This window comes from Muntiacus reevesi, chromosome 5 (assembly GCF_963930625.1).
Source record: "Muntiacus reevesi chromosome 5, mMunRee1.1, whole genome shotgun sequence".
NCBI lineage: Eukaryota > Metazoa > Chordata > Mammalia > Artiodactyla > Cervidae > Muntiacus > Muntiacus reevesi.
The window spans coordinates 106,120,473-106,148,344 of NC_089253.1; the positions used below are offsets into that span (position 1 = coordinate 106,120,473).

At 39.9% G+C, this 27,872-nt stretch overlaps 1 protein-coding gene across 2 annotated transcripts in view; it reads left to right on the top strand.

The window, feature by feature from the left end:
* Window positions 1–583: 583 nt before the first annotated feature.
* SOAT1 (sterol O-acyltransferase 1) overlaps window positions 584–27,872 on the top strand; it is a 57,373-nt gene continuing 30,084 nt past the window's right edge. The window contains exons 1-3 of one of the 2 annotated variants that reach the window (XM_065936136.1): window positions 584–734; window positions 11,622–11,793; window positions 12,142–12,270. In XM_065936136.1, the coding sequence (XP_065792208.1) occupies window positions 12,168–12,270 (103 nt within the window). In that variant the 5' untranslated portion in view covers window positions 584–734; window positions 11,622–11,793; window positions 12,142–12,167. The remainder of the gene's footprint in view (window positions 735–11,621; window positions 11,794–12,141; window positions 12,271–27,872) is intronic. The other variant, XM_065936137.1, reaches the window with a different exon arrangement.

Here is a 27,872-nt window from a genome sequence, read left to right on the forward strand (position 1 = left end):
CCTAACCTATGTCCCCAAACTCTGCACCAGTTAATTGTGAAGTTCCCTTTTAAATTTCTTAATTGCCTCGTTATTTCATTTATCTTATTGTATCCTTATCCAGTTCCCTGAAAGACACAGTTAAGAACTGTTTACAAAGCATTAAATCATCCCATGACAAACGCTTCGGGCTAGCGCGGGCGGTGGGGATGGTGTGTGTCCGTTCAAACTGCAATGGTCCACAGTTCTACAGGCGGATTCCGCGAGTCTCTAGAAGAGGCAACCAAATTCGCCAGTCCCGCGCTGCCAAGCAAAAGCTGCCTTTTCAGACGGGTACCAAGTTGGCTCGGTCTCATTTCTGCAGCACATTAGATCCCTGGGGCAGATGGGGAAAGCAAGCGGCTGGCGCGGGAGTCACCAGCTGCTTGCGCGAAGCTAACCACGTTAACCGGCCAAGGCCAGCCCGGGGCTCTAGCCGGTGGAACCGCGCGCGCCCGGGAAGGGGCGGGGCGGCCGTGGGCGGTGGGCGGAGCCTGGCGGCGGCGGGACCACCAATGAAATCCTCAGCCGGCGCTGGCCGTGCGCGTGACGCTGCGTAGCGGGCTCAGAGACTGGAGGCGGAGGGGTCGGGAGCTTTATCTTCGTCTGCGGTTGGGCTGGCTGCGTTGCCGGCCTGGAGCATCAGAAGAGCGAGCGGCCCGGAGCGGACCTCCTGCCAGCGGGGCTGGGACAGCTTCTCGGCTTTGCCCTCCGTGGTGAGGTTCCCCGGCCCCCGGCCCATGCTCCTCTGTTCCCCTCCTCACTTCCCGCCTGGGTCCGCCCACCTCTGCCTAAGAGGAAGGGGAGAGACGGGTCGGCTACAACTCCGGCCCCGCGGGCCTGGCCTTGCCCCGGGGCTGCGGGGGAGGGGGAGGCTCCGCGGGTTCTAGTCATTTTGGGGGTTGGGGCGGGCGGGAAAGTTACCTTGGGGTGCAGGGATGGCTGACAGCCTTTTAAACCTTAGAGGTTTGTTTGGTGTCCACCCTCAAATTCTGTGGCTTTTAACAAGCCATTGATAAAGAAAGTTATGAATTAGAAGATATTTTATTCCTGAAAAAGCGATACCAAAAACGCACTCAGAGAGTCAGCTAATGATTGATTCGGGGGAAGAAAGTGTGATAAATCTGGGTGCCAGAGTTTAATCTAGCTCATATTTTATTTTGCCATATTAGGATGTAATTTTCTGTCGTTCTTAAATGTTAATAGGCATGCAGTTTAAGTGATATGTATATTCAGAAATTATTTGTAAGCGAGAAACAACGGTACATTCTATTTTCCACGTTTGTATATGGATTAAGTGTATTGGTCACTTATTATTAGAGTGGATGCTGTTTAAGCTGTTATTTTTTCAGAGTCTGTTGAGTAGAATTCAACTTGAAGCATTTTTTCCCCCTTGTTTTAACTTGGACAGTATCGATGAATGGCTTATTAGGGAAGCTGTGGGTTGTCTAGGCATGAGAACGGATTTTACAAGGAGCTCTAATGCCTAATTATTTTAAAATGCACGTGTCTCACTGCATCACGTGCTGAGAGCTCGCAAAGATTTCACATTCTTAGGATAAAGATCAAAACATTACTGCCACTCTGATCTCCAGTTCAGTTTGAGCCGGTATTCTGGCTCTTTGGGCTCAAGCCATACCAGCTTTATTTTTGTTCTTAGAAAGTTTCTCTTTACTATCTCCTGGTCTTTAGGGTTTACTCCACCTCTCATTCTCTAATTTCCTCTAGTGTCAGCCCAGATATCTCTTCTGGAAAGCCACCGAGTCCTGGTTAATCCCTCCCAGCGTTCTGTTTTCCTTTGCTTCAGTTCATTATCAGTTGAAATGAGCTGCATTAGTTACTTCGACGCTTGTTTCCTCTACTCGCATTTCATGAAGGCTGGACTGGTCCATCTTATTTAGGTCTTAATTCTCAAGACTCAGCACCTTGCACAATGAAAGAGTTGGAGGACAGGGGAGGAGACTTTTGAATGAAAAATATTCGCTAGAGAAGGTTATCTGTTTCCTTGGAAAAGGAAAAGGTTTTTAACAAAAGCTCAAAGTTCAAAGTGAAGTCTCTCGGTCCTGTCAGACTCTTTGCGAACCCATGGACTGTAGCCCTCCAGGCTCGTCTGTCCATGGGATTTTCCAGGCAAGAATACCATAGTGGGTTGCCATTTCCTTCTCCAGGGGATCTTCCTGACCCAGGGATGGAACCCGGGTCTCCGGCACTGCAGACAGACTTTACTGTCTGAGCCACCAGGGAAGCCCCTTAAAAAAGGCTAGAAATATTTTTGGAATTTACCACTGAGGGTAAGTGCTTATACTGACGAGATAGATCTGAATGAGAATTTGTGTTCTGTAGTTTTGCTGATTGACTTAATGACCTAGTTCTTTGATATTTAAATACAGAGCTGTACTAGGACCAGCCTTTAGAAGGAAGGAAGAGCAGGTTTTTGTTTTGAATTGTTACATTCATCTGTAAAGTGTTTCTCTTTACCACTACTCAATCTGGGAGTGTTGTAGCAGAGTCCTCACCTAGAGTAGGGGTTCAGTATTTTATAGATTTACAGGTTCTTTTGAAAGCTTTATTAATAAGAACACTGCAGACAGGCTAACCAAGAACACTTGAACTCTTCTTTCTAGCACAATACGTTTCAGTCCAATTTTTTCTGTTTTGCTTATGTAAGACGAGTTAGATACTACTGCACTGAACATACCAAAACCAATGACTGATTGGATTCTTAAGGAATAATTGTTCAGTGTGTTGTATTTTTAAAATAGCTATTTAGTCAGCTTTATGTCACTTTGGGTGTAAATGTTTCTCTTGCCGCTTACTGACATGTGACTTTGAGTTGAGTAGTGTTTCCGAATCGTTTGCAGCTTTTAAAAGGAAATGTTAAGTGAGGTATGATCTGACACTGGCCCCCAACTCTGTAAATGTTACTGGCATGGTAAACATGAGTGCCTGGTTCCTTTCTTGCTGGACCTCTGGTGAATTTAGTCTTATGATCATGATTTTTACTTCCTCAACTTATTTTGCAACCCAATTCAATATATTTCTTTGTCCTTCCTGAAACCAACTGCAAGTAAATGGTAGCTATTAATGTCCCCAGATTGTGAAATAGCCTATGTCCCACCCTCTTTTTTTCATTTATTTCTCTCTCTTTTTAAGATCTTATGTGAATTTTCCATGATATTGACTGTAGGTTACCTCTTGAGTCCTCTAACTTGATTTGGAACATTCCTTGCTCCTGGTTTTCCTCTCACCTTTCCTGGGCCTTTCTTTTATACAGTTGTTTAATTGCCTTGTAGTATTGGGAAAATCATAAACCACTTTTAAAGTGGGATAATAGTAGGACTTCCCTGGTGGTCCAGTGGTTAGGATGTTTTCCCTGCCCGTGGCCCAGGTTCAATCCCTGGTTAGGGGGCTAAGATCCTGCAAGCTGTGTAGCTCGCAAAAAAAAAAAAAATAAAAATGCCTGCTGCATAAGTTGTTGTGAGGCTTAAATTAGACAAAATTATGGCAAATGTTAGCTTTATTATTTTCTAAGTAATCTCTTTTCTTGACTTATGGTTTCTCCTGAGACTTCCTGCCTGTGCTCGGCCTTAGCTGTTGCTTGTATACCAATGAATCGCACATCTGTTTTCAGTCCAGGTTTGTATGTTCGTCTGCCTGTTGACCGTCATCACTTGACTGACTCATAGGCATATCATACGAACTTACCTACTCATTTCTCTTCTCCTGTAGTTACTTAGCTTAATGGCACACCCGGAGGCTTAGTTCAGAAACTCACTTGGGATCTGTATTTCCAGCTGCCTTCTGGAATGTAGTAGCTTCTGGGTGGCTCAGTGTTAAAAGAATCGGCCTGCCAATGCAGGAGATGTGAGATGTGGGTTCTGTCCTTGGGTCTGGAAGACCCCCTGGAGAAGGGAATGGCAACCCACTCCAGTGTTCTTGCCTGGGAAATGCCATAAACCCAGGAGCCTGGTGGGCTACAGCCCATGGAGTCACAGAGTCAGATAGAACTTAGTGACTGAGCACGCGTGCGGTCTGGATGTAGGCAGTTGGGTGTCTCATAGATGCCTCAGCTTAATGTTTGTGACTTAATCTGATCTTTCTTATCTCTTCTTCATAAAATAAATTTGTTTTTTTAAGAAACACATGTCATTTGAGCCTTACTTGAGGCTTTTGTCATTTTGTGAGAGCTCATTGTTCTCCCTGTGGTCCAGGAGGGCAAAATTTCCCCCTTCACCTTTCTTGAGTTCTCCACCCCCCGCTCCCCCCCCCAGAATTTGCTTTTTTTATTTTGATAAAATAATACATAAATTAACCCTTTACGAAAACTTTATTTTATATTGGAGTATATAGTTGATTGAACCCCTCTTGAGTTCTTGATACAAGGTAGATTAACAGGAGAAAAAGAATCTTTAATTCGTGGGCATGGATTCTCATAGAAACAGGACCTAAGAAGTGAGTGACGGTGGCAGCTCTTACATGTTTTAGACCAGCAGTAAATTAGGAATTCACTGGACAAAGAAACTTAGGTTTGGGTGCTTGATTAGTAAGAATCTTAAGCTTAGGGCTAATCTTGGGCTTAGGTAGTAAATTAGTGAAGAAGTGCCAGGTGTTTTCTTGTATAGGCCTCTGGGCCCTGCATTCCCCATCTCCGGTGATAAGGATGTCTTTCTACTTCCCCATACAGGGAGGGCACTTTTTACATGAAGATTTTATTTCCTGCTTTCAGGAAAGCAGGACAGAGAGGAGGGTCAAAGTCTGTCTTGACAACGGCTCTTTCGTCAGTACAGTCTGTGTGCTATTGAGGCATATTTTGGGGCACCCTGCCCTGGGCCCCAGCACTGCCAAGCTCTCCTTTCTCTTAAGACATCCTCCACGTTGCTGCCTGAATTCTTACTAAAAGACAGATACTACCTCAGACAAATGCTAAGTCACTCCCTTGTTTAAAAGCCTCTGTCAACTCCTTGTTTGTGTTAAGTTCCAGACTCCTTAAAGAATTGCCTCTGAGGGCCCTTGACTTTTGTCCTTGCCTTTCCATTTCCCTTGTGTTCCAGCCTTTTCCTTTTCTTCCTTTTAGATTTAACCTAGATTTTACCTACTTCAGGAAACCTTTCCTAATTGCCCCTAAACGCTATTGGGCATCAGACTTGTATTCTCTTCATTATGTACGTACATCTCAATTAGTATTCTGTAATACTCCTGTAATTATGTTTTTATGTCTTTCTCCTACTAATTTTTCATTCCTTGAGGGTTCAGACTGTTGCAATCATCTTTGTATCCCAGGGTCTGGTGTGTAGTAGACTTCAATAAAATGTTTGAAGAAATAGATCTATCACCAAGTTCTGTACTTGTTCATGTTTTCAGAGTGCTTTTCATCTGGTTCTGTTTTGATGCCTGGCAAACTTCCATTTCTTCTTTGAACTTTGGCTCTAATGTCACCTTTATGAGGACTTACCCAACTTCTCCAAGTGGTTGGTTATGCTTCCTCTTAACTGTGTGTGTGTGTGTGTGTGTGCGCACGCGCGCGCGTGAGAACAGTTAATGGGGTAGACCTTTGTATTATTTACGGTAAATCTCACATCATTGTAGAAAGAGATGCTTAAAATACCTGAATTTTCAGATACTTGATACCTATGTTTTGTATCAGAAGTTTAAAAAATTGTTTTTCAGTGTTAAGATTTAAAAAAAAAAAAAAAGATTTTTTTCCTTGCCTTCTATGTTTAAATGGCACACCTTCTAAAAGATGTGCCAGCATCATTAAAGTATAAATTTCAGGGGAGTTCCCTGGTGGCCTAGTGGTTCGAATTCACTGCTGTGGCCAGGGAAGTAGGGTCTGCTTTGATGCAGTGATGTGTTGGGGGACTCATAAGAAATGTAAGCTGTTTAACCCTCAGAGGAAAAACCTGTGCTTGCTTTCTCCTTTCTTACTACTTCTAAAGTTTTCTTTATTGTTGTCTCTAATTATGCTTCTGGATGTCACTACTTTTTTCTTTTTGAAAATGGTGACAGGATTACCTGCCTCAGGGTTATTGTTAAGTTTAAAGGAGGTAATATACACAAAGGTCTTATCAGAAAGTAATGTTTATTCTAATTATTTGAGTTATTTCAGGAGAACAGTCTTTCAAGTTTGAGAGGTTTTCCAGTGAAGTAAAAATTGTAGCATTCGTTAGCAGATGTTTTTCATAGCCTAAGTTTGTTTTTGGGTTCAGAATGGCAGATGTTGATGAAAATCTTAAGCTCTAAAACAGATCATTTTTACGTATATCCATACAACTTAAACCCCAAACTGGTTTCTGTATTTATCTTTTAGTATTAAAATGTAAAGTTAGAAATGAACATGAGTTTCATTCAGCTCTCATTCTAGCCTCTTGATGATTGTTTCATGAACATGTGAAAGGAAGTTTTATTTTCTTACAGTGTGAAAATGCTTGATAGCTATTAACTCTTTCAACAAATATATATTAGGTACTGACTGTTCAAGCAGAGTTCTAGATAGTTGGATAAAGTGGATAAAATTCTGCTTTTCATGGGGATTAGTCTTTTCATGGGGTAGATAGGCAATTAACACTATAATGTATTAGCCCATACATGCTCTGAAGAAAAGTAAAGCAGGGGAAGTGATTAGACTAAGGTGGGTGTGAGTGTTTATTTTAGTTGGCGGTAGATACTCGTCCCTGGGGAGGGGACATTTGAGAACTTGAACCAAGTAAAGGAGGAATCTTTGAGGGTTCTGAGGGAGATGAGCCAGAGAGAGGCAACAGCAGAGATCTTTTAAGTGGGAATGAGGTTGGCTTGACCAAGAAACAGCAAAAGGCCAAAGTGACAGGAGGAGAGGAAGTGAGAACTGTAGTAGGAGGTGGAGGGTAGGGAGGTGAAGGCTAGGGAGGTGAGTGGTGGATCATGGACGGAGGAGCTACTCGACCGTGGTGAGGACTTGAAACAATTCGGCGCTTAAAGGGTTTTGAGGTAGGGCGATGATCTGCTCAGATTTACCTTTTAAAAAGTTTACTCTGGGCCTGTGTGACCAGAAGGGAGAAGATGAAGAGAGACTAGTTATAGGCTACTACAGTGAGAAGTGGTGGTGGTTTAGATTGTGCCGGAGGTGGTGGGTGGGGTAAATAGATGTCAGAATGGGATATATATTTTGAAGGCAGAGTAAAATGGCCCTGCTGTTGGCTTGGTTAAGGGAAAGTAAAGCAGGATAATTTGGGATTTTTTGTTTTTAATCTGGGCAAAGACTGACTGCTAGTTCCAGTAACTGAATTAGGAAAGATGGAATAGTGGAGTTGGTGGGAACATCAGTAGTTCACTTTTGGTTCTGTTAAAGTTCGAGATGACATCTACCTACATAAAGGGGTCCGGTAGGCCTTTGGATAGGAGTCTGGAGCTCAGGGAAATCTGGGTCTGGTGAGGAGAGAAGGATATAGTGAGTGAACTGGTGGTGATCAGAGGGTTGGCCACTGGAAATTAGAATTATGGACATGGTGCACTTGTTGGTATCAGTAAGTTCTAGGGGAGGATTTGACTGGGTCATAAGAACAGCTTTTTGGAGAAAGAAGGAAGTCTAGGAGCTTGGAGGCCAGGAGCTTGGGTCTAGGAACATGGATGTTGAAGTAAAAAAAGTGTGGAAGAGTTAATAGAAGGGAGACAGGAGGAGTGAGTGATGTATTCACATTCTTAGTAAACGAGGGGAGTGATCAGGAAGACAATACATACAAAGAGAAGTATCAGGTGTGATAATCTGACTGATTTTAAGAAAAGGAAAAAGGAACAGTGACTTGGAAATAACAGGAAATGAGGAGGATAACTTCCTCTCCTGTGTTATTAATAATAGAAGGGCAAGAAAAGACTGTGATATCACATATAAGGGCAGTGATTCATGCCAGCATCTAGAAACCACTTAGAATTAATGACAGTTTGAATTTTTAACTTTGCAGTAGCTAAAGTAGTCTGCCTGTGTCTAGATTGGTAAGAGAGTGGATTCACAGTCCCATCGAAATGAATAGTCAAAAATTCATCTCTCTTTCGTCTCACCTGGTTAGAAGGAGTTTCCTTGCTTACGCTCTTGCCCTCCTGTGGTCTGCTCCGCACACAGAGGCTGAAGGGATCTTTGTAGAGAAGGAACAGCTGAACTGAGTATTACTATAATTTCCTTCCATTTTCTGTCGCAGCAGTCATGTACTGTTACTGACACCCATGGGAGGACGAACTCATTTCAGACATCTTCTCATAATCTTGGATTTGGTCAAAATTGAGATGGAGCATAGGTAATAGTTATCCTTCCTAAATTCTGTGTGTATGACAGTAGCAAAATTTATTAATGTTTTCTTGGAAGCCATATGATGCTTGAGCTGCATTTGAGAAAGTGTGTAATTATGGAACTCTGCCCTCATCTAGCACCTATTAAGAGCAAACATGTAGAATTTGAGGGACAGTACAACTTTATATTTGTGTCATGTAGCATGCAGGGCGTAGCTATGTAGGGATTGCATTTACTTAGTTAATTTTTTAAACAGGGTTGTTAATACAGAGCAGAGTGCCAGCATTTTATTATCTTTGTGTGTGTGTGCAGTAGTATTTAACTTTCTAGGTGAAGGATTCAGGGGCTGGAGGATTTACGTGAAGATGCAGTGCAATAGAGCAGAGACATTGACTACCTCTTTGTATTGTGATACCACATCTTGAGCTTTCCCTGCTGTCTTATGGGTCTCTTTTCCTCTAATGGAGGAAATTGAGGGCAAAGATACTAGTATAGACTATGACATAAAGGTCTTGATGAAGAGTTAGTGTTTTCTCCTTTGACTCACTCCATTGTTCTGTGGTAGTTTAATTGTGCAAACTCAGTACTTGTGCTTTAGCTTGTGAAGTTAGGCTTTACTCTCTAGGTTGATGGTTCCCAGTCTCATCACCAAGGACTTCTTTTAAGTTTTTGCTATTCTACAGGGTACTCAGGCTTAGATATTTTTCCCTTTTTGATCTGTTTAACAGCATTTGTTTATCAAACTTGTTTTTTTTTTTTAAACCTCTTACTGATTTCTCACTGAGTTGATACAGTCTCAGGCCACAAGCAAAGTGACATAGTTAGCCTGTATTGCTTGCTTTATGTGACAAATGTGTAATTGTCTATTTCAGTTTATATTTGAAATATCCAAAGTAGCTTCCCCAGACCTTAGTCTGGGGGGCCCCCTCCCCCAATTAAGAGCAATTGTCAATCTTATTGTTGAGTAGAAGGTGTAAAGCTGTTAACAGTGAAGATGGTACTCATTGGTGGTCTTCCATTGTAGATTTTCCTCTTGATTCTCTTAAGTTTAGAGAACTGTATCATATTACTCAGAATACTTGGTTGTGGTATTAACTGATACGTCACTTTCTGTAATAATATATACCTATCATAGTCCAGATACTTCCCACTAGATTTGGGGAATTCAAAGAGAAAATACTATTTAGTCCCTGTCTTTAAGAAGCTTATGCTGAGTGGAAGAGGCAGATAGTATTTGCTGAGTATCTTCGTGTGACAGGATACACAAGGTGCATTTGGGCCACAGAGGAAGGTGAGGTGATCAAAGAAACCTTAGCAGAGATGAGTCAAGGCCACCTGCTGACTAGAGTAGAGGCTGGGGAATCCAGTAATTCTGGTTTTGAATCTCTATTCTGCAGTTTTGAGTCCCTGTATGATTTGGACTAACTCAATCACCTCCCTAAACTATATTTTGAGACAGGAAAGAGTATATATAGGAAGACATGGTGACCAAAGACAATACTGTGGGAATAAAATAGTTGTATTTACTTTAAAGATTATATTGAAATTAAAATAATAATACATGTAAAACATGTAAGGACTCAAAAGTAAGAGTCCCTTTTTTTAATTCCACATTGTTAACCCCTGTATAATTAATTCCTTTTTGAAACATCTTGGTTCTTTTTGCATCTTTTCTTTCTCTCTTCTTTGTCCCTGATTTCTACTTCTTCTTGTCTTACTAGCAGGCATCCCTCAGAGTTTAGTTGTCAGTTCTCTAATCTTTCGTGTTGGAGAATTAGATGTTCTTCTGGCTTCCTCTGTCACTGTTACACAAATGATCTTAAATTTAGCAGTTACCCTGACCTCTTCCCTAGGTTTCTCTTCTTAAATTGGATCTATTGTTCTCCTAAAATTTCTGCTTGGTATGTTGTTGTTTAGTCTCCAAATTGTATCCGTGACCCCTTGGACTGTAGCCCACCAGGCTCCTCTGTCCATGTGATTTTCCAGGCAAGGATACTGGAGTGGTCGCCATTTCCTTCTCCAGGGGATCTTCCCGACCCAGGGATCGTGTCTTCTCCTTGACAGGTGAATTCTTTACCACTGAGCTACCTGGGACTATTCCATAATTCTGCTTCATTTGTTTGATTTCACACAAAAAAAATAGAAGGGAAGTGATCTAGATTTGTCAGATTTTTTGCTTTGCCAAGCATTGGTATTTAAGAAAACAGTCAGATTCAACGTGTACTCCATTTTGTATGTAAAGGGCATTTTAACAACTGTTTTAAAAGACCATAAGCTTACGATTTTAAAATAATATAGTGAATATTTTATTATGTTTTGCTTTAGAGTGTCAAAAACTTCTATGTAGATGAACACTGCTTTGGAGTAAGCATATTATAGTCTTGATATTGATCTGCCTAAAATTTGATTTTGATTATGTTTGTCAGTGCTTAAAATGGCCCACTACTGCCTTAAAAAAGTCCTAATTTGTTAAGTCTTTACAGTTTGACCCCAGCTCTTTTTTCAAGTCTTTTTCTATTATCAAGTTAAGGAAAAAAATCCAAACAGCAGGTGATGTTTGTAGTTTGGATCTGATCCAGGTTCAGATCTGATCCTGACAGTAGCTTTGTGATCTTGGACAAGTTACTGTCCAGAGAAGCAGCAAGTAGTGCTGGAGCTGCTCTGGTGCAATCGGCTAGGCTTTGGAGTTTCTGTGGGCGAGCCTGGCACTTGACAGCTAGGTCTTCAGGGTATTCTGTTTAACATAAATGGTTTCACTGAACATCGGCTTTAGACAAGACCATTCTGTCAACATGATGGATCAAGACAGGAGTAAGACCATGTAATCATCATGGTTACCCAAGTCACAGAGAATCCAGCATCTCCCTCCCCAGCCTACTGGGAATGATTGTTGCTGTTTTGCTAGTGATAGCTTTAGCCACCCTCTAGTCTGCCTCCTTGTAGGGAAGATTTGTTGGCATACCCATCATCAGACTGTCCTAACTTTCTGATAACCCTCAAGCCAGAGTGAACTCCTGCTTCTTTGGACTCTGCCCAAAATCACTTAGTCAGATCGCAAGCCCTGAATAAGTCGTTTTGAATATTCTCTCCCTGAGATGCCCCACAGTTTCCCATGATACACATTTCTAATAAACTCGTCCAGCCATCGGTATGTTCCTAGTGTATGCGTGGAAGGCATTGACCATAAATACCTGGAACCTTATTTTTTCTCATGTGAACCAGGAGTAATAATAGGATTTTTTTTTTTTTTGGACAGAATTTTGAAGATTAGACAGAAAACTTAAAGCACCTAGCAGAGTCCTGGTAATTAGTAAAACTCAACAGAAGCTTGTTTCTTGTCCTCTAGCAAAGTAGTCTGATCAGTCATGGGCCCCTGAGCAGGGCTTACAAGGACCTTGCTTTCACCCTTTCTCACCCGTGGAGTGCTCCGTTCTCCTCCTTCAAGACTCAGGTCACATACCTTCTTTCCTGTGAAACCTTTGCACCTCTTAATGATCTCTTCTGTCTCTGCACTTCAGGTATGTATCATTCTTACCACTGACTCGACTGTTTATTGTGTTCTATCCTGTGGCATCTTTTAACTTACCCTTTACTTAATTCTTAATTTTTTATGTACTTATGCCTTGTTTTTTCAATTTTTTTTTAAGAATGGGGGCTCTGTTTTGAAACCAGCCAATGATTTTATCAAGACTGATTTCTTCATATCTGTTACAGTATCATGTACACAGAAAATGTTTAAACGTGATTAAAAGTATAACAAAAGGAAGAAAATATATCATTTGTCACTTCCCATTAAATTTGGTGATATTATGAAATTTACCTATGCCATACCCTTAATTTAAAGCTTTTTATATCTTCTTTCCTAGACAGCACGGTAGTGGGTGAAGAGAAGATGTCTCTAAGAAAACGGCTGTTGAAGTCCAGTAACCATGCTGAGGAAGAGGAAGAAGGCCAGAGAGACTGTACAGAGGAGTCACAAGAGACACCTAGTAATGGTGAGGCTTTTACTTTTTCCGAGGTGAATTCATGAAATAGGGAGCAAATTCAGTGTTCCCGAACAAGGATTACCATCTCTTTAGCTCAACTGGCTGTGCTGTGAGGCATGCGGGATCTTAGTTCCCCAACTAGGGATCAAACCTGCATCTCCTGCAGTAGAAGCTTGGAATCTTAACCACTGGACCACCAGGAAAGTCCCTCTTAAGCTCTTAAAAATGATTGTGCTGGTAGGCACTGTTAAGTGCAGAGGAGAGAAAGAAATTAAGGGAATAGATAGGAACACTTCGGTTTAGTTGCCGGTCAGAGCCGCTTTCGATACTGCTTGTGACACTGGTGTGTGAATTGCTGCCCCTCTCATAATAGAGGTGAGCTTTACTGATGAAAGTGGAATTTGCAGTGTATGATTTAGTTTTATTTATTTGGCAACAAAGAAACTAGAAAATAAGCCCTTTTAAAGTGATTCATTGAGCATTTTTGGGTATCTATTATATTTTAGACATCAATTCATTCATTTTATTCATTCTTCAGCTCCCTAATTCCTATCAGCATTTACTGGTGTTCTGCTAAGTGTTGCAGCTACTGCAGGGATCGGTACAGATGTGTTTGCCCTTGTGGAGCTCAAGTGAATGAGAACCCCTCTCCCCGCTTAACATAATTAGATTATTAGAAATAAGTGCTACTAATTACTCTTTTAATAGTTGTAATGAGCATAATGAGCATAATTAGCAGGGTACATAGCCTAGGTAAAAATCTTGGGGGAGAGACAGATGAGGGAATTTTGTTAGTTCTCATGTCCAGGTTTGCTTAGCATGAATACAAAGAAGACTGACACAGTACTTAAGTTTGTTAAGGTCAAGGTTTATGCTTAAGACTGATAGACTGGTAAACACAACTTCACTTGATGTCATCTATTGCATCAGGCTATTTATTTTTGCTATGACATTTGTATAGGTTTGATTTCAATGAGGATTTGAAATTTGAAGTTTGGTTAACAAATAAGTGTGGAACTTTTTGAGATGGGTTATCTTTGGCGTCCTGAGACTTCTTTCATAAAGAAAAGCTTTTGCTTTTCCTGTTCAAATTTAATTGTAAATTAAATACAGTCACTGGATCAGGAATATAAATGTTGTTGCTTAAGTTTGCATAATGAAGTTTATTGGTTGTTGAACTCTTAATTAGCGATTTATTTATTTATTTTTTAATTAGCTATTTATGAAATACTTATATTGGTACATGAGCTAGTTTTAATGTAATTATAAAATATGAAAATTGTGCAAAATGGTAAGCCAACATTGGATAGAAACCTTCCCCTTTCATGATTTAGGGACTGGGTGCTAATTCACTTTGTTTTTTTGAAACTTTCTGCTATCAGATGATTTTCTCTCTGTGTCCCCCCCCCTTTTTTTAAATAACGTGTTTAAACATGTATAACTTCTACATGTTTTCAGCACACCTTATTGTCTTAGTTCGATTAAGTTTTAATTGGTTCAGATTTTAGTGCAGATAATGAAAATTGAATTATTTAGCCTGAAGCAAGAAGTCTGAGCTCCTCCCTGTTTTAATGTAAGTAATGCTGATCTGAAAATAGTGTTTCTCCATTTACTTTAACATTGATTCACTTTGGGGAACAAGCAGATGGGTAAAACGTGGCTTGTGAATAGTGAGGGCTGAAAGAACACCATGCCACGCCTGTCACTATGGCCTGCCAGCTGGGACCAGGGCTATTTGCATCACCTGGGAGCCTGTTAGAAATCCCCATCACACACTTAATGGAATAAAAATTTCGTTTTACTAAGATCCCCAGGTGATTCCTGTGTAGGTTAAAGTGTGAGAGGCAGCTCTTAAGAGTAGCAGTTCTCAGTTGGGATGTGTTATTAGTCAGAGTTCTCCAGAGAAGCAAAATCAATAGGATATATACACAAACACTTAGAGTCATTACAAGAGTCTGGCTCAGATGGAGGCTGTGATACCCAGACGTAGGATAGCTGGATTCTGTGGTAGCTCTATTTTAATATTAGAGAAACTGGCATACTGTTTCCCCTGACAGCTGCACATTTTACCGTTCCACCAGTGGCACAAGGGTTCCAGTTTCATCACATCCACCTGTGCTTACTTGTTTTGTTTTTGGTTGGTTTGTCTGTGCTGGGTCTTCGTCGCTGCAAGGGCTTTTCCCTAGTTGCGGCTAGCAGGGGCTACTCTCTAGTTGCTGTGTTTGGGCTTCTTTTTGCGGTGGCTTCCATTGTTGTGGAACGTAGGCTCTGGGGTGCACAGGCTTCGGTAGTTGCAGCTCCTGGGCTCTAGAGCACAGACTCAATAGTTGTGGCTCAATAGTTGCTCCGTGGCATGTGGGATCTTCCGGACCAGTAATGAAACTCACCTCTCCTGCCTTGGCAGGCAGATTTTTTACCACGGAGCGCCCAATAAAGCCCTGGTTTGTCTTTTTAGTAGTAGCCATCCTAATAAGTATAGGATGATAGCTCACTGTGGTTTTAATATGCATTTTTCTCATTTAGTAGTATTGAGTGCTTTTTTATATATCTGTGGACCATGTGCGGATCTTTCTTGGAGAACTGTCTATTCATACCCTTTTTTTGGCTACGCTGGGTGTTCATTGCTGTGTGTGAGTTTTCTCTAGTTGCAGCGAGCAGGGACTACTCTTTAATTGCAGTGCATGGGCGTCTTATTGTGGTGGCTTCTCTTGTTGCAGCTTCAGAGCCCACAGGCTTGGTAGTTGTGGCACATAGGCTTAGTTGCCGCATGGCATGTGGAGTCTTGCCGGACCTACACTGCGCTGTAAACTAATAAATGTGCATTATGTCTTAAAAAAAGACAGGGTGCATACATTAATTTAAAAAGCACTAGGCATAGTGCTGAAGACTTCTTGCAATGCAGCGGGTGCATGTTTTATCCCTGGTCAGGGAGATAGGATCCCACTTGCCTGTCGGCCAGAAAGCCAAACAGAAGCAGTATTGTAACAAATTCAAAGAAGACTTTAAAAATGGTCCACAGCAAGGAAAAAAGGAATCTTAAAAAAAACCTTATTTAAAAAAATGCTAATCATCATCTGTTTTTCTCAAGTTTTCTTCTTCCAGTACTAACATGAAAGATCACTGATCACAGAGCACCATAACAAATACAATAGTGGAAAATTTGAAATATTGCGAGAGTTGCCAGAATATGACAGAGGCATGAAGTGAGCAGATGCTGTTGGAAAAAATAGTGTTTATATCTTTGCTCAGTGTACAGTTGCTGCAAACCTTCAATTTATAAAAACAAAACCAAAACCCTGCGATATCTGCAAAGCACAGTAAAATGGAGTATATTTGTATTTGGGTCTTCTTTAATGTCTTTCAACAATGTTTTATAGTTCTCAGTTTGTAAGTTTTACACTTTTAAGTTACTTCCGAATATTTTGTTCCTTTTGCTGCTATTGTAAGCGGAATTTTCTTAATTTCATTTTCCAATCATTTGTTGCTAATGTAAAAATGCAGCCTGTTTTTGTATGTTGATACTGTATCCTTCACCTTACTGAACTCATTTATTAGCTGTAAGTTTTTTGTGTGTGTTTTATGCTATTTTCTATATACAAGATCATGGCATCTGGACATAAGAGTTAGTTTTATTTCTTAATTTTCAATCTGTATGCTTTTTGTTTCATTTTCTTACCTAAATGCACTTGCTAGAATTTCCAGTAAAATGCTGAATAGACTTGGCAGGAGTGCACATTGGGCATTCTTGGGTGGTTTCTGATCTTAGGGAGAAAGCTTTTAGTTTTTCCGATACTTAACGTTAGCTGTGGGTTGCTGCAGGTACCCTTTATCAGGTTGAGAACATTCTCTATTTTTCTTTCTTTTCTTTTTTTTTTTTTTTTTTATTTTTCAGTGGGTCTCTATCTTTCTATTAATTTATAGATAGTACCTATTCTTCACTGCCTTTTATTTTGCTACATTGTTCATTTGATAGCTGATTAATGAGTAAAGGTAATACGATAACTGGGGCTTCCAAGGTGGCTCATTGGTAAAGAATCTGCCTGCCAATGCAGGAAATGTAGGTTCAGTCCTTGGGTCTGGAAGATCCCTTGGAGGAGGAAATGGCAACCCACTCCAGTATTCTTGCCTGGAATATTCTATGAACAGAGGAACCTGGAAGGCTACAGTCCATGGAGTCACGAAGAGTTGAACATGACTCAGTGACTTGGGCATACATTAATAATAGCTACTAATAGTTTATCATATATCAGGCACTATTTTAAGTGTTTAACAAATTTTAACTTGGTTAGTAGACTTCTAGATTTATTTGATTTTAGGGTTCTTTGCCATACATGCATAAATGTTTGAACAGAGAGAACAACCTGCCTTATGTAAAAATTGAGAGTCTCTTGGCAAAAATATATGAAAAAAAGTGAATATCATTGTTACGGTGTAATTTGGCACCTTCATTCTGTTTATGCATCTTGACTGGCCTAGTTAGGGCTTTGATCAACTAAGTAGATTGAGAACACTTTTTTTTCCTCTTAGGGTAAAACCAAAACATATTTGTTTTAGAAAGTGCAGATGAACAGAAGTTCAAGTGTCTGTGATTTTTTTCCTTGGCTGCATTATTTATTTTGGCTGAACTGGCCCCATCAGGCAGCATGCAGGGTCCTAGTTCCCTGACCAGGGATTGAACCTATTCCCTCTGCAGTGAAAGCACAGAATCTTAACCACTACACTGCCAGAGAAGCCCCTAGAAATTGTTTTTAGGTCAGTGGGAATACATGCTCATAAGATTTTTGGACTGAGTATTGCTAAATCACCCTCCGGAAGTATTGCACTCCCAGTAGCAATATGAGAGGCTTATTGCTTCATCCTTTCTTCAGTCATGGATGTTATAACCTTTTGAATAAACTCTATGGCATTTGAGAGATGACAGTTTCCACTTTACTGAAAAAAGGCTTTGTACAATGAGGCATAATTACCAGCAGCAATAAAGTTATTGAATATTAATTAGTACTTTTTATAGCTTTTAAGGGCAAAAGAATAGTAAATAGTCCTATGTTAAAAAAAGGAATTAAATAAATACAGTGACTAAATGGCATAGGAGACCACCTGCAGTGGGAGTAGGGGGAACATTGCTTTCGAGTGGAGGGGAGTATCTCACAGAGGAAGTACAATTTCAGTTTGATCTTTGAGGAGGAAACTGGGAAGGGGCTTTTAAGAAAGCCGGGTAGAAAGGAATGGGTTTCAAAGGCATAGAGTTAAGACTGTACAGTGTTATGTGTGTGGGGTTTTGTTCACTTTTGCAGAGGATTGTGGGGTGAGAAGGTAGTTCAGAGATGGATTTGTGGTGTTTTTATTTTTCTTTTATGGACAGGAGGACAAAATTGGAAAGGCAGAAGGAAATCAGAGGATGGGGGTTGGAGTCTGAGGAACTGTATATGCAGTCATTGACTGGCTGACTGGGTTGGTTCGGTTAGTGAATAGGTTGTTCAATAAAGTTCTTGGTGAAAATGAAAAATATGTCTCTTTTTTACTTAAAACTGAACAAACTTCTTGGTAAGCCCGGTACCTATGTGGGTGACTTACAGCTGTCAGACATACTTAGATTTTTTTTTTCTTAGGCAAAACCAAGGAGAGCAACTGTTTTTTCATTAAGTTCAGGAAGGTATTCGTTTATCTTCTTGCTGATGGTGCTGGCAGCTCTTCTGTCGCAGATCCTAAAGTAGATTTAGGAACTCCCTGCTATATAATAAATACATCAGCTGGGAATTTTTTAATCTATGTCAAACCTTCTAACATTTCTATTAAAAGTTATCTCTGTTGATTTTAAAATAACAGTATATGATATTGTAAAAGGTTAATGGTAATAGGACCAATTCTCTCATTGCGTATATGGGCAACCCATACAGTTGATACAGGTGTGGTGACAAAAAATAAACCAAAGTTAGCTCTGGTTGAGTAGTATAGTTCAGGGTTATTTCAGTTATAGGATAGAAATCTGCTTATAGCTTAAAAATTATAGACCAGATGAGATTGGTATGTCCACTTATTGCCTTTGCAGTTTACTTATAATATACCTTTAAGGTTTCAGTCTGTTGTCCTCATGATAGATTGGGGCTATTTCCTCTTCAATTGTCCTTGTTGAAAAAGTAAAAGACAGCTTGATTTAATTAAGAAACAAATTGCTGAACTGTGCTTATTAATTTTAAAATTTGAAGTAATATATGCTCTTTTTAAGAAATCAGATATTATAGAAAGTTATAAAGTAATAATTCTTCCCTTAAGTAATCATGTTTTGCTTTTCTGTTTTTTCATACTTGTGGGATCATATTTGGGATCTTTTCTGCAATTTGCTTTTTCTAAACTTAGTCTTTTTAATTCAATATATGTAAGTGAAATTGTCTTAAAAGTGTCTGTGTAGCATTTCTGTTGCACAGTGAAAATTGCTCAGTCTGACATTTTGCAGCCCCGTGGACTGTGGCCTGCCAGGCTCCTCTGTCCATGGAATTCTCCAGGCAAGAGTACTGGAGTGGGTTGCTGTTCCCTTCTCCAGGGGATCTTCCTGACCCAGGGATCGAACGGGGTCTCCTGCATTGCTGTCAGGTTCTTTACTGTCTGAGCTACCAAAGAGCCCTGTTGCACAAGTGCTTAGTAATTTGACTTGTCCCTTTTGGGCGGACATCTGGGTTGCTTCCGTGAATTTAGATTATAAAAAGTGCTGCAGAGAACATCCTTGAAACCATGCCCTTGCTTACTTCTACTTGTAGGATACATTCTTTAAAGTGAAATTGCAGGATCAAAGATTTTTTTCTTTTAAAATTTAGATAGTACTGTCTTTCTTAAAAATGTTATACCAGTTTATACTGCCATCTATATTGTTTCCCTGTACTCTTGTTAATATGTCTTGCTAATCTTTTTTTAAGCTTGATAATTTGAGGGGTGAAAAACAGTATCATATATAGCATAAATTTGTTCTAATGACTTATGAGGCAGAAAACTTTTTCCATATATTTACTATATTTTTTCTTCAAAAGCCCTGTCTGTTATTTTTTGCCCATTTTTATTCCCTATCAGATGGCTGTTATTTTTCTTTTATTTTTGTGAAGAGTTCTTTCTATATTAAGGAAGTTACTCCCTTTGACTATCATGTACTATGAGTATTTTAACTGTTTATCTTTTGACTTTGCTGATAGTATGCATGTTTAGTTTTTATGTAATCACATAATTCTTGTATTGCTTTTAGATATCTTGTCATGCTTAGAAATCATCCAAGATTATGAAAAGGGAAAATGGATGATTTTTTTTTTTTTTAACCTTTATGGATTTCTTAAGATTCAAATACTTGATCCATCTGGAATTTATTTTTAATAATAAGTGAGCTGGGATCTAATTTTACAATTTTTTGAAATGGCTACCCAATTGTTTGAACATTATTTATTAAATCTCCTTTTCTGTGTAATACCTATCACCCTCATTTCTAGTTCAGCTTCCATTTCTCTGCAGTAGTGTAGATGTAACTAGTAGAGAATTTTGAAAGGTTTTTTGAGGTCAGTGGAGCAATAGAGGATTTAGATGAATTATACATTTTTTTTTAAATCTCCCATTTTGCTTCTGAGATTGATACATGATTGATTCTTTCAAGGACTGTTTCTAAACCCATCCATCCTGTGGACATAGAGATGGCTTTCCCATAATGGTTTTAGATTATATATCTCTCTGTGGAGAGCAAGGTGAAGTTGGGATGAAGGTCTTCTGTGGTATAGTCAATGAGAAGTTTTTAGAAAATAACCAGGATTTTAAAGTGAGTTTGAACTTCTCTAAGAAGTAAAAACCTGCTCATCAGTGCCTACGCTTTAGCTAATTCTGTACTTTGCCACAAGGATGCACAGAAAACACTAGCTAAAAGAAGTGAAACTTGAAAAATGGTTATTAGTCACTGCCTTGTACTCCTTAGTCATCTTTAAGAATTTAGTCACTATAAGTAGCACCTGATTTTTTAAATTGTTTAACTACTTAATTTTTAAAAACTTTTTACTTTGTATTGAGGTATAGCCCATCAACATTGCTGCGGGTAGTTTCAGGTGAACAGAGAAGGGATTCAGCCATATATATATATACACACACACACATACACACATACATACACACACGTACACACATACATACACACAGATACCTACACACACACACACACACACACACACACACACACACACACACGCATATCCATTCTTCCCCAAGCACTCCTCCCATCCAGACACACACACACACACACACACACACACACACACACCCATTCTTCCCCAAGCACTCCTCCCATCCAGACACACACACACACACACACCCACCCACCCACCCATTCTTCCCCAAGCACTACACACACACACGTACACATGTATCCATTCTTCCCCATACACACACACACACACACACACACACACACACACACACGTGCGTATCCATTCTTCCCCAAGCACTCCTCCCTTACACACACACACACACACACACACACACATGCATATCCATTCTTCCCCAAGCACTCCTCCCTTACACACACACACACACACACGCATATCCATTCTTCCCCAAGCACTCCTCTCATCTAGACACACACACACACACACACACATACATGTATCCATTCTTCCCCAAGCACTCCTCCCTTACACACACACACACACACACACACACCCCATTCTCACCCATTCTTCCTCAAGCACTCCTCCCATCCAGGTGCCACATAACATTGAGCCAAGTTACACACACACACACACACACACACACACATAACATTGAGCCAAGTTACACACACACACACACACACACACACACACACACACACCCCATTCTCACCCATTCTTCCCCAGGTGCCACATAACATTGAGCCAAGTTACACACACACACACACCCACACACACCCCATTCTCACTCATTCTTCCCCAGGTGCCACATAACATTGAGCCAAGTTACACACACACACACACACACACACACACACACACACACACCCCATTCTCACTCATTCTTCCCCAGGTGACACACACACACACACACACACACACACACACACACACACACACACCCCATTCTCACTCATTCTTCCCCAGGTGCCACACACACACACACACACACACACACACACACACACACACACCCCATTCTCACTCATTCTTCCCCAGGTGACACACACACACACACACACACACACACACACACCCCATTCTCACTCATTCTTCCCCAGGTGACACACACACACACACACACACACACACACACCCCATTCTCACTCATTCTTCCCCAGGTGCCACACACACCCCATTCTCACTCATTCTTCCCCAGGTGACACACACACACACACACACACACACACACACACACACACACACACACCCCCCATTCTCACTCATTCTTCCCCAGGTGCCACACACACCCCATTCTCACTCATTCTTCCCCAGGTGACACACACACACACACACACACACACACACACACACACACACACACACACACACACACCCCCATTCTCACTCATTCTTCCCCAGGTGCCACACACACCCCATTCTCACTCATTCTTCCCCAGGTGACACACACACACACACACACACACCCCCCCATTCTCACTCATTCTTCCCCAGGTGCCACACACACCCCATTCTCACTCATTCTTCCCCAGGTGACACACACACACACACACACACACACACACACACACACACACCCCATTCTCACTCATTCTTCCCCAGGTGCCACACACACCCCATTCTCACTCATTCTTCCCCAGGTGACACACACACACACACACACACACACACACACACACACACACACACACACACACACACACACCCATTCTCACTCATTCTTCCCCAGGTGCCACATAACATTGAGCCAAGTTCCAAGTGCCATACACTAGGTCCTTCTTGGTTATCCGTTCTAAGTATAGCATTGTGTACATCTCCATTCCAAACTCCCAAACTATCCTTTCCCCTGATTGAAATTTCCCCCGGCAACTGAAAGTTTGTTCTCTATAAGTTTGTGAGTCTGTTTCTGTTTTGTAAGTAAGTTCATCTGTATCACGTTTTAGATTCTACATACCAGTGATATCATAGGCTATTTATCTTTCTGACTTAGTATGATAAGCTCTAGGTCCAGTCATGTTGCTGCAAATGGAATAATTTCGTTCTTTTTTATGACTGATCAATTTTTTTTTTCCTGATCTCTACGGCTAGAGATCAGAAGATGGGTTTTACTTCAAGCTCATTTATTTACTGGCCATGGGACTGTGGGCAAGATGGTTAGTGTCTTTGAATCTTATTTCTTTGTTTTGAAAATAGAAATGACACCAACTATCCTTTATTTACGTATTTGCTTTTGGCTGTGCTGGGTCTTTGTTGCTGCATGGGCTTTTCTCTAGTTGCGGTGAGCGGGGGCTACTCTCCAGTTGCGGTGCGTGGGCCTCTCTATACAGTGGCTCCTCTTGTTGCAGCTTCTGGGCTCCAGAGCACAGACTCAGCAGCCATGGCGCATGGGCTCAGGTGTGCCTCTGCACGTGGGATCTTCCCAGATCAGAGATCAAACCATGCCTCCTGCATTGGCAGATGGATTCTTTACCACTGAGCCACCAGGGAAGCCCCTAGCTATCTTCTTATCTCACTGGGTTGTTATAAAGAATAAATGTAATGAGGTATGATCAATATTTTATAAATATTGAAATTTTGCAGCAAGTTTTTTTTTTTTTTTCCCCCTACCACGTGACTTGCAGGATATCTGTTCCCCGGGGTTGAACCCGGGGCTTGTCAGTGAAAATCCAGAATCCTAACCACTAGGCCTCCAGGGAACTCCTGGCAGCAAGTTTAACGAGGATGAGGATTTGGAAATTTGGAGACCATAGTGACTCCAGAAAAGGAGGAGTTACAAAAACAGGTTGGGGATGACTTACTAGTGAGAAAGTGAAGATAGAAAGTATACATAACTTTTCTAGGACATTTATTAAAAAGGAAAGAATAGCATAGTTGGGTCACAAAAGATGAGGTTCATTGGAAAGAGCTGCCATTTGTTTCCAAAAGGCATTGTTTCTAAAATTTCAGTTATTTTTAATTTTGCCATTATCTCTGTACTGTATTTACTGTTAGAAAGAAAATTTCACTGAAAAGTCCTGCTCCTAAGCAATAAATTCTGTGAAGGCATAGGCTTGTTTCAGTTACATATTTGTTTCTAAAATGTTAAGTAAACATGTACTGCTTGACAAAAATTCACAGATTTGATTTTGAGTACCACTGATGACATCCATATCATAATTTCAGCAAATTTTTAAAGACTCCATTGGCTCTGAGTGTTATGTGTGTGGTATAAATGAGTCAATGTGTTGAATGATTTGAACAGTTTCTCAAAAGACATATAAAAAGGATCAAGGCAATAGTTTAAAGGATTAGTCTTGAAAAAGAGATGGGCTACCCTTTTCTCTGACTTAGGAGTAGTGGAGAAGAGGATTAAAGATAGTGAACATTAAAATACAAGACATTTCAGGAGTTGGTACCTAAGATGATCAATTGAAGATAAGGCTGCCTGGTAAGGTTGGGACTTGAAAAAGGTGGAAAATGTTTGGATCTATGCTTGTGATGAATGTTACAGAAATTCATCAAGAGGCAAAGACAGATACTACATTTTTTATTACAGGCCTGGTTAAGACTTGACAGCATCAGTTTATATAGTGGACCTATTTTCTATATTACTTCTGCAAGGTGTGGCAATTCAAAATCAGAAAAAGCAGGTAGACAATATCTGGGATTGGGATATGGTTTGGCAGGTCCAGGAAATTGGTGGTGGTGATAAGGAAAGGATGGAAATAATGACAGAGGGTTAGTAACTCTTAGCTGGGTAAGAAAACTGGGAAAGGAGAGAGTAATTTCCATCAGAAGAAAGTTTGTTTCCTTATGTTTCTCTTTAGAGCAATGAAATCTTTTCTAGAAATTGTCCAACAGACTTCTCATGCCTCATTGGCCAGAACTCGGTTATAAATTATGCTATCTTCCCTTTGCCTCTTTGCTCTTTTCTACCCTATTTAGAGTCCATAGCATCAGCCTCCCAGGGCACAATCCAGTGGCTCCTGTGCCCTCTTGTTTCTGGTAGGGTTTGGTCATGGTTGGGTTGGGCAGCTCTGATAGGAGATCCAAGGGCAGAGAGTAAGAAGTGTTTTTGTAACGTCAGTTCCCTTTGGGCTGGGTAACCATCACTTCTGTTCAGTTCTTTGCAAAGTGTTCTCTTTGGCTTTCCTTGGCTTTTCAGGATGAGCGACTGAACTGACTGAACAGCTTTCTGGTTGTGTGTTCCTAGCCCTAAAATCTATGCCATCTTTCATTGTTTTTCTTAAATTTGTTGACACATTATAAAAAAGTTCCTTCTAGACTCTTCTCAGTAAATGTGAGTGCTCATGCCCATTCTTGAATCAATCTTTGGCAAGGGGACTGAAACACATGCCCTTGTGAGGGAAGTACCAACCTTGTTCACCATAGTCACATGAGATTATAAAAAGTAACTGCATATCTGTTAGCTGGACACAGTAAATTTAGCCCTCTAGAACAGAAGTTGTTATACACAACCACTTTCATTCATTTATGCCTGTAGTGCTTCTGGACTATATGGCCCCCACAGCCTAAAGTTCTCTCTGGCCCATTACAGAAAAAAATTGCTGATCCCTGACTGAGGACTATACTGTTCAGTATGGTCCAGTTGAACACTTGAACTGTTGCTAGTCTGAACTGATATAATCCTATAGTTGTAAAATACATACCACATTTCAAAGACTCACTTGCACCTGTGTTTACTTTTTCATGTGGCTCCTAGGAAATTTTAAAGTACATATGTGGTTCACATTTATATATCTATTGGACAGCTTTGATCTAGAAAGTACCTGGTAACCTAGAAAGTAAGGAATTAAAAGCTGCCCTTTAGCAAAAGCCTCTGTTAAGTACAATAGGACTTCCTAGGTGATGCTAGTGATAAAGAACCCACCTGCCAGTGCGGGAGCCAGAAGTACAGTAAGTATAGTATGTAAAGCTGAGAGAGCTTGGCACCTAGAGGCATTTGACTCACGATCAAGTCCCAGAAGACCCAAGTCCTTACATGTCTTCATGCTGTTTCCATTGCTTGAGATAATCTTTCCTAGTACCTATTCACTGTGATTTTTCCTTATCATTTGAGACTCAGTTCAAATATCAAATATTGACTCCCTCTGCAAAAACTCACTCCACCCTGGCAATTCCACAGTCCTTCTGTGTATTGTAATTATCTGTGTTTGCATATTTCTCCTGAGATCCTAAAGGAGGGGATGGTTGAAATACATGCCTAGTACTGTATGTATTGGGTTCTTAGAGGATTTTTATATAGTGAGTGAATATATAATTGAGTGAATAAATGAGTTACTAATTTAATAAGCTTGGTTATTTGTCTTTTCCTTCTGGGTAACACTGGCAATTAATTTGGCCTAGTCGTGTAAGCATAGGATTTTACAGGAGTCAGATTTAGTGAAAAGTCGTGAAGAAGCAGCCCAGGTAGAAAAGCAGAACTTTCTGGAGCTGTTTAGTGTAGGCTCCATTGCTCTCATTTCCATTTTAATATCAATAAAAGTATTATAATGGCGTGGTACAATAAACGATCTTTTTTTAAACATAAAGATTATGTATAGTACAGTCTCTTTCTCTTTTTAAAGGTGCTAATTTTAGGAGGGGCTTCATCAAAACTGGTTCAAATTAGATTTTTGATACTTTAGGGAGTGCGTTTTTAAATATTCAGTTCAGTGTTGTAGATTCTGCAAGTGTGGGCTTGTATTCCTGAAGATAAATATCACAAGCCTGATTTCTTAGAAATCAGTAGGTTAGGAAAAAAAAAATCTAGAATAGCTTTCTTTAAAGGATTTATCTTTGGGTCTACTAGTAGGTATTAACAGTTTATGATCAGTTAACAGTGATATTAATGATTTAGATATTTCAGACACTGCAAGACACTCAGTCCTTGTTTATCACTACTTCAGAGTCAACATTTTAGAAATTTAGAAGCCTTGAGTTTACTTGGGTGGTTAGTTGTCTATATATAGGTCTTTAAATCATTGGATATTCGCTTTTATGGCATTATTCTTTTGATTTTTATGACATTTCAGTTTTGGTGGATAGCAGGAAAGCAATTTTCTTCTGAATGTTATATGAGGTTAATTTGAGGTGAAAGAAAATGAATTGTTAATGTATTTTTCTCTGACTTTATATAACTTTATTGTCACTTGGAGTGGGGACTTCAGAGATTCTAGTTTAACTGGGAAAAACTTTCCCAGCTTTCCAGTCCCTGACTCATCAAAACCAATTTGAAATGGTGGTGATGTTATTTATGGATAGACATATTCCTTTTGGAAGTGATGTGCAAGTAGTGAGAATTAGTCTCTGGTGTCTTCTTCCCCATCTCCCTGTGGTTGTTAGTTGAAGGGAAGAAGCTTCTGTATTCATTTATTTAGGAATCCATGGTCTGATCATAGATAGTAGAGAGCTAAATAAAAGTATTTTTCACTACTGATAAAAAAAATCAAGTGGATATTTGTTTTACCTTCATATTTCTTACCTAATAAGGTACCAGTTTGAGAATATCTTCAAAATTTATTATCTGTTCACTCCCAGCGCCATTGTTTTGACTTATGGCAGTATTATTTCTTGTCAGGATTTATTGCATTTCACTTCTGTGACTCTTTCTTTCTCTCCTGCCAGAGTGGACTTTTCTAGTATCAGATCAGTTGCTCCTTTGCTTAAAATTCTTAATTTCCTCAGAGCTGTTGTGATACAGACCCCTCACAGTATGACCTCCAGCCATAAATTCCACCATTTTCAACAATTAAAGGTATTACTGCACAGTCTTCTGGCTTCTTCTGTTGTTGGTATTGATGAGTCAATACTCAGCATAATTGCAGTTCTCTTGAAGGTGATATTTTCTTTCTTGTTGCTTTCAAGGGCCTTTTGTAGTTTGCTTTAAAGTAAACCTCTGTGTAAAAGATAAATTTAAAAAAACCTCTGTATTATACAGTTTTACTATCATAAATCTTTACCCAGCTTGGGATTCTTTGATCTTCCTTTGAGCTCTGGCATTTTTTTTAACACTTCTGGAAAGTTTTTAGCCATTATTGCTTCAAGTTTTTTCTCTCATTTTAGGGCTTTTATTAGATGTATTTTGGACCTTCACATTCTCCATGCCTTTTTTCCCAAGTTGATTATTGTGAAAAGATATAAATAGATAGAGGATTAAATAAGTTTTATTTCAGCCATAAAAATAGAATTGTAGACCAGTAAAATTGATGTAGAAGACTATATAATGACATGCAAATATTAACAATATAACAAATGAAAACAGTATGCATAATGACCCTATTTTTATGATATGTATATTTATAATATTTAATATTATTATTTACTATTTACCAAAGTAAAAGAACAGATGATATTTACCAAAATATTAGTTACTCAAACACCATAGGGTAGTGGGTGATTTTGTTAGATTTTTTGGGGGGCAAGGGGTTTGGATTTTTAAAAATTTTCTATAAATGGGAACAGGGAGTCTGTTCTCATTTCTTTTGTGTATTTACCTAGGAG